The sequence below is a fragment of the Trichomycterus rosablanca genome, chromosome 2 (assembly GCF_030014385.1).
Source record: "Trichomycterus rosablanca isolate fTriRos1 chromosome 2, fTriRos1.hap1, whole genome shotgun sequence".
Classification (NCBI taxonomy): domain Eukaryota; kingdom Metazoa; phylum Chordata; class Actinopteri; order Siluriformes; family Trichomycteridae; genus Trichomycterus; species Trichomycterus rosablanca.
The window spans coordinates 36,405,523-36,412,785 of record NC_085989.1 but is presented as its reverse complement, the minus strand read 5'-3'; the positions used below and the strand labels follow the sequence as shown (position 1 = coordinate 36,412,785).

The 7,263-nt window shown below is 35.6% G+C and overlaps 1 protein-coding gene across 1 annotated transcript; it reads right to left on the bottom strand.

Moving 5' to 3' along the window:
• Positions 1 to 357: 357 nt before the first annotated feature.
• On the bottom strand, positions 358 to 7,064 carry ggcta (gamma-glutamylcyclotransferase a). Its single transcript, XM_063014995.1, has 4 exons — positions 6,679 to 7,064; positions 6,311 to 6,456; positions 4,028 to 4,160; positions 358 to 653 (listed from the first exon to the last, which is right to left on the bottom strand). The coding sequence occupies exons 1-4, from the start codon at positions 6,787 to 6,789 to the stop codon at positions 528 to 530; spliced, it is 516 nt and encodes a 171-aa protein (XP_062871065.1). The 5' UTR covers positions 6,790 to 7,064; the 3' UTR covers positions 358 to 527.
• Between the last annotated feature and the right edge of the window lie 199 nt (positions 7,065 to 7,263).

Below are 7,263 nucleotides of genomic sequence, written 5' to 3'. Positions count from 1 at the left end.
ATGTGATAATTACTTCAGCAGTCGTTTAAATTGTACACGTAGTTTAAAAAGGGGAATAACCTTGTGTGTGTACTGTAGTTTAGCTCATTACAGAAAATTACTCAGCATTGCAGTTTTTAATTGTACTTTTTTCTAAAGAGAGAAAAAAAACCTTTTTATAAATATTACAATGTGGTTTCAATAATTCTACTAGACAGATACTTTGCACTAATGCATGATAAGAATTATCTTGAGCAAAATTCACTTGTTATAAATGTCATAAATATAGTCATACTTGACTTTGTAATTAGACAATCTTTGGTAAATAAATGTCATTTTGCTAGTCACCAGGTAGTAAAAATTACTTTTTGCAAACAGTAATCATTACAGCTTTATGTTTATTAAAACATTTTAATAATTTATCACAGCAAAATTATTCGTCATTAATACAAGAAAACAATCACATCATCACTGAGTACCTTCAAGCACTGCCACTCTGCTACTGTTTTATTTTCACAATTAATTAATTAATTTTCCACACACAGAGTTTACGCCTTGCGTTCTCTAATGTCATCTAATATGGAAGGTCCAGTATAGTTGTTGGTCTCCAGTGCCTGTAGCTTCTTTACATACTCTTCAGGTAATCCATTCTGTTGGGCTCCTAAACATACAACCTACAGGTGGAAAGAGACAGGTTTAATACGTCAGTGGGCCTGACACACAATTTATTCCAAAAGGATTATTACCTTGGGTGTTTTAGCCACACCCATTGCTAGCAGGTGTGTAAAATACATTTAGGTTTTTTGCATCTAAATGATGAATGCCATTTCCTTTTCTAGCATGACCGTGTCTCAAAGCAAAGATGTTCTGATGAGTCTGGTGTGGAGAAGCTCCAGTGGCCTGCACATAGCCCTGACTTTAAAACACCTTTGGGATGAATTTAGACATCCAAAATTTTGTTTTGTCAAACATCAGTGCCTAATCTCACCAGTGCTTTTTTAACGTAAGTTTTACACGGCACGATCCAGCATTCTGTGAAAAGCCTTCACAGACAAGGGGGTGCCATCAACTGTTGCTGCAAAGTTGAAAGCATATAGTATCCTTTATATTATTTATTACACCTGTTTATGATCGTTGTGGCTGAAACACATGAATTCCATAATTAGGTTGTCCCAATACTTTTCTTCATATAGTGTACATCAACCACTGATGAACAAAGAGAAAAAAAAATATTAAACCCATAGTGCTATCGTTTTATTGTTAGGCTCAGGTGGTAGGTGGCTATAGGTCACTATGTAGTTCACCTATGTATGCTATGGGCAAATAAGGGCCTTTCATTTCTTCATCATATTGTGTTTGTGTTTCTATCAGAATTAATAAAGAACCTAATATTGCCTATGTGCAAATGTTTGGACACCCTTAATTAAACTTTATTTTGTTAATAAAGAAGTAAAATGTCAACACAACTACAGGAAACAAAACATAAAATAATGCATGTGCCTTAACTTTTGCAAGTTTTAGCTTTTCCTATATATATATATTAAAAAAAAAAAAAAACAGTAATTGGGCATTAAAATGTGTTTTCTGTAGCAAATGTGTTCACTTAAAGTTAACAAGACATGGAATTTGGCCAGGGCTGTCCAGACTGTATACTATATATATGATTAAAAAAAATGAACTCATTGGTGGCAAGCCCCAAAAATGTTCAAAAGGTAAGAAAAAAACATCTAAGCCTATTACTTTACTACACAATGGGGTTACACAACATTAAAGAATGTCTGAATCAGGACTTATACAATATAATCACAAATACCATCAAATCCTTGCCCAACAGTAATGATTAAAACAGTGATCTCAGTCAAAGTTGACTAATTGCAATTACCAGTAAGGAACGTGGTGTTTGCCAATTCTTGAAAATGTATGGTTGTGGAATCTGTCCAAATTAAGGTTGTCTAAAAATAACCATGATTATCTCAAATAATTGTAATTAGGCGATTTATGTAATAACTGCAGTTAACCAGCACCAGAAAAGTGACCACGAACATGACACTAGACCTAAAATTTCTTTTTGTGATGATTAGTATGGGATTGTCTTGAAATTTGTCTACTGCTTTGTTACTGATTAAAAAACAAATGCCAAAACATTTTCACACTAAGTCTACTGAGAAGTACTTGCTGGTTTAAGTAAAAAAAACATTTAGGTTATAGAGCAAATAGCTAAAAGCTATCCGAGCATTCGGAACCTAAGAGAGATTTGCTTTGCTAGAATAATGTCTTGTAGTTACATACTTTCTGTGTGCTGACAATTTGCCTAATGCACACAAAAAAGGTTTTATTTTCATGTAAACAGCATGTAAGAACCAACTGGTGGTTTAACATTTTACTGAATGGTTTAATCTGACCTGCAAGTTACAAAATAAAAATTAACCATGGCTCACAAGCCACCTACAACAGTAAAACAACTGACAAGTGAAGTGAATAACACTGATTATCTTGTTATAATGGCACATGTGAAGGCCTGGGATATATTAGGCAGCAAGTGAACAGGCAGTTCTTGAAGCTTATGTGTTGAAAGCAGAAAAAAATGACTTTAAGAAGGGCCAAATTGTGATGTTAGGGTAACTGGTTTAGACCATCTTCAAAACAGTCTAGTGAGGTGTGCCATGCATGCAGTTGTAAGCAACCATCAAAAGTGGTCCAAGGGAGTGCAACCAGTGAACTGTCCACGAGAGTCATGGGCAGCTACTGATGAAGAGTAAGTTCATCTGGTTTGGTTTCACAGAAGATTAATCATAATGCTGGCTATGACAGAAAAGTGTCGGAACACAGAGAGAATTCCAGCTTGCACCGTATGGGGATGCATAACCACCAACTGGTCATACTACTATAGGCACATGAGCATCAGAGCGGGCCCATGGAGTAATAGAATCAGGTGATTTAGTCTCATGAATCATGTTTTCTTTGACATCATGTGGATGGCCAGCTGCTTGCCTGTGGAACAGAAGGCACCAGTATGCACTATAGAAAGAAGGCAAGGTGTTGGAGTGCCAAGTGTAGTGCTCTGGACAGTCTTGTGCACTTTGACACATACCACCTCTCTAAACACTAATCACATTTGTATCCCTAATGCCACTGGCCTCTTTTAACAGGATAATGTGTCCTCCCACAATGCAAACTGTTCAGAAATAGTTTTTGAAACATGACAAATAGTTCAAGGTTTTTACTTGGCATTCAGATATCCCTGATTTGATTCTGAACAAGCATCTGTGGGATGAGCTGGACAAATGAGTCTTTGTGCCTCATACCACAGGACCTGGCTTCTGTTTTTTAGCTATGGCTGATTGGTGCATATGAGCACTATGTGATCTGACATGATGCTCCAAAAAAAGCTTATAGTACTGGCCAGTGACATTGTTTTCCTAACCTGATGACATTTAGGAAGTAAATTGTATGTGTTTTTGTCTATCATGACATGGTTAGTAATATACAACCTCATGTCACAAAATAGTTACTTTTAAAAACCTATACAAATGCCAACTCACCAATTCAGAGAACCGTCCATTTTATACATAACAGGAAAAATTTATTTAGCTTAAGCTATATTATAAATGCATATCAGAATCTTACTAATTTATTTAATTTTCTTTAACATCTGGTTTTGTAGTAATTATCCTACAATAATATTGTAAGGCTGCATTGACTTGGAGCTTTGCAGGTAAAACGAAATACTGTAATCATCCTTAAATCTTAAAGCCTTGTACCCTGTCACAGTTGGCTAAATAGGGAAACATTAGCTAGCTCATTTAGAAAGTGCAGAAGACATTTAATAATCATCAGACAACACTAAACCCAACTGCCTCTCAGTTTACAGTTTAACATGTGTGCTCTTGTGTAGTCGATCATTTACTGACATTAAGGATTTTTGCTTCCCTTAAACAAAACTTACCTAAACACACATATAATGCCTGCTTTAGTTTTTATATAGTTCTTAATATTTGATAGTGGATCAAACATTTTTTGGCTACTCAATGCTTAAGATTACACATACCTGTTTATACTGAGGGGAAGGAAGACAGGGTTTCACATTGTTCATCTTGTATGTCCTACAGAGAAGTGGCCCACTTTCTGTGTCTACGGTCACTTCCATAGGGCTGTAGACACCTTTGTCCACCCCCTCCTGTCTGAACACATAAAAGCACAAATATGCCAAAATTAAGCAGTCAAGCAAGTAGTTCACAACTTGTAATTGTTGTTACTGTTCATATGCAGTTTAAGGAAAATATACAATTTCCTACAATCACTATAACGTTTATTTCATTGAAGACAGTACGAACCAAAGATATTCCATCTAGTCTGGTCAACTACATTTCATTTGTTAATATATTCATTCCTGCAGTTCAGGGAGGGGCAATGATGGAGGCTAGTAATGAAGTAAAAATCTAAATAATGATGTGATTCCAAACAGTTGATTTCAACAAGTGATTGTAATCATGATTTGGTACAAATGCAGCATCCACAAACTACTGAGTGGGTTTACTCCGGGTGCTCCGGTTTCCTCCCGGTGCTCCGGTTTCCTCCCACAATCCAAAGACATGCAAGTAAGGTGAAATGGAGATACAAACTTGTCCATGACTGTGTTTGATATAACCTTGTGAACTGATGAACCTTGTGTAATGAGTAGCTACCGTTACTGTCATGAATGTAACCAAAGTGTAAAACATGACGTTAAAATCCTAATAAACAAACTGACAATTGTCATGCTGAAAGATTTTAATGACATGTGGCAAAAGGTCTTATGGTCAGAGCCAGTAAGAATGGGCAAATCTACAATCTATGTGTGCAAAGCTGGTAGGGACATATCCAAACTTCCTGAAAGCTGTAATTAGAGCAAAAGGTGGCTTTACAAGATACTAAACAGGAGACTGATCACTTTTCCTGCCGTCTTTCATTAAAAAAAAATAATTTTTTATTACTTGTATTGATTTTATAGTGGTTCTCAAACTTTTTCTGTCACGCCCCCCTTTGGAAGATGAAAATCTGTCATCCCCCCCCCCTTTTAACTGTGTTGAAATAACTTCAATCAGTCTGCTATTTCAAAAATTACACTTTACAAAAAAAGATAACAAAGTTGAATATGTGCCTAAAAAACTAATTTGTGAGAGTTTAAGTCTTATCACTGTATTAGTGGCTGTTTTTCTTTTTATCCCTGTCAAATACCTCTCTGTTCTGTAAATCTAGACCAGGGGTTTACACACTTTCATGGCTTGAGATCTACTGTTTCAGTCTACAGGTCATCATGATCTACTTTTTAAGGTTGGACTCATTATTTTTCAAAAAAAAGCTTTGAAGCTTTTTAAATGCGCTTCAGTTCCTGTATTGATATTCAGCTTTACAGAGCAAGTGACTGAATCACACTGACCTTATTCTGATGATTTGCTCAGGAGCCACTGATGCTCAAGCAGTTTTTCAGGTGATCATCAGTAAGGATGGACCCATATTTAGACTTCATTATTTTCATGTGGAAAGTAGGTTGATGCGAAAAAGCTGTCAAATAGTATGTGGCAGTCAAATATGTGGAAGTTCCAAATTGTCCAGCAGAGACCCTTGACTTCATATAAATAAAGGTTAAAATTTCTCCATCAGAAAACGTTGAACAGGGTGGGCCATAAGTTTCCATACATAGGAAAAATAAACATTGTTTTTTATAAAAGAAAATAAAACATTTTCATTTATATAATATGCTCTACATGACTGCCATTGTTTTGAAAACACATTTCAATTCGTTGCTCTTTATTTAAACTCATTTTTAGGGTATCTGAAACACAGGGTGGGCCATAAGTTTCCATACATATGCTTTTTTTCCCTAAATTTAGTTTTTATATTTCAGATACCCTAAAAAATGCGTTTGAATAAAGAGCAACGAATTAAAATGTTTTCAAAGCGATGGCAGCCATGTAGAGCATATTCTATAAATAAAAATGTTATTTATAAAAATATATATATTTTTCCTATGTATGGAAACGTATGAGCCACCCTGTAGATCAGCGGTGCTTTAGGTGGGCTGAGGCGTAGTCATGGTAACAAAAAATCAACAGTGGCCACATGTCATGTCAGTCCCGCTGTGCTGTGTGTATGAGCAGCGCTGTACCAGCGTGTACTGTGTGTGATCTAGACTCTCTGTTAGAATGAATACTGACACACCTGAAAACACGGTTTGTTTATGGTCCACCGTAAAAAAAAAAAGCGTATTACGCATACATAGATGTGCAGATAGGGTATTCAACTTAGTGCAAAAATCTGAAGGAAAGGAAGAAAGAACTGGTTGTCTTACTTATCCAAAGTTGTGATGTCCTTGTTTGCCATTTTCCACACTACACCCCAGACATCATCATCTGGACATTCTTCAATTGTAGCCACTCCACCATTCCACCTGCTGGTTACATTCTCTCCCCACAGTCCAAATTTAAGTACGTAACCCTAAGAGAACATGGAATTAATGATTCAAATAAAAGAAAACTTCCTTTGTGAACAGATGACTCATTTAAATACAAACTGTATATATATATATATATACTTCCCTTACCACTCTTACCACAACAACAACAATAACCAACGTTTTGGTTCTTTATTTCACCTTAGATTGTTCATGTAGTCATTGTAAACCTTAAACAGTTGATAAAAAAAGAGATTTTTATTCACCTTGAGTTTCCCCACACAATAAAACACTGCTGATGGATTTTGCAACTGCAGCCTCTCCTTCAGTAAATTACTTCCAAAAGCGAAGTACATAAAAAATCTAGTGTTTGACATGATTAGCTTTTATTTAATAATTATTTATCATTAAGATTTACACACTAGATAGTCACTGTACGATAAACCTTTGGATTCAGCTATTTAGGTTATATTTATTTACGTTAGAGAAAAACACCGTCAGAATAGAAGTCCTCCACCTAAACTCCAGCACCGACAATCAACAAGCTTTATTACCATGACTGTAAATAATAATAACAATAATGATAATCGAATGTAGGTAAGATTCAGATGATAATAATCTCTTTTTAAAACTAAGCTTCTGCTTCTCTAGTCTATCAAATTCGGCCGGCAAAAGACTTTCGGTTTTTGTTTTTCACAATAAAAGCCCTAAACTAACCTGGCGTACGGATTGGCTAGACACAGCACCAGTTTATTCCACCCATAACGTCATTAAAATCAGACTGTTCCTACACACACGTATTAATTAGTTGTTTACAGAAAATTATAACTATAGTTTTTCCCAACATTTAA

Bases quoted from the DNA above. Each gene is read 5' to 3' on its own strand.
- ggcta (XM_063014995.1), bottom strand. From the start codon at position 6,789: ATGTCAAACACTAGATTTTTTATGTACTTCGCTTTTGGAAGTAATTTA. The intron at 6,457-6,678 runs GTGAATAAAAAT...ATGTTCTCTTAG, and splicing joins ATTGTGTGGGGAAACTCAAG to GGTTACGTACTTAAATTTGG. The intron at 4,161-6,310 runs GTAAGACAACCA...TTATGTGTTCAG, and splicing joins GACATCACAACTTTGGATAA to ACAGGAGGGGGTGGACAAAG.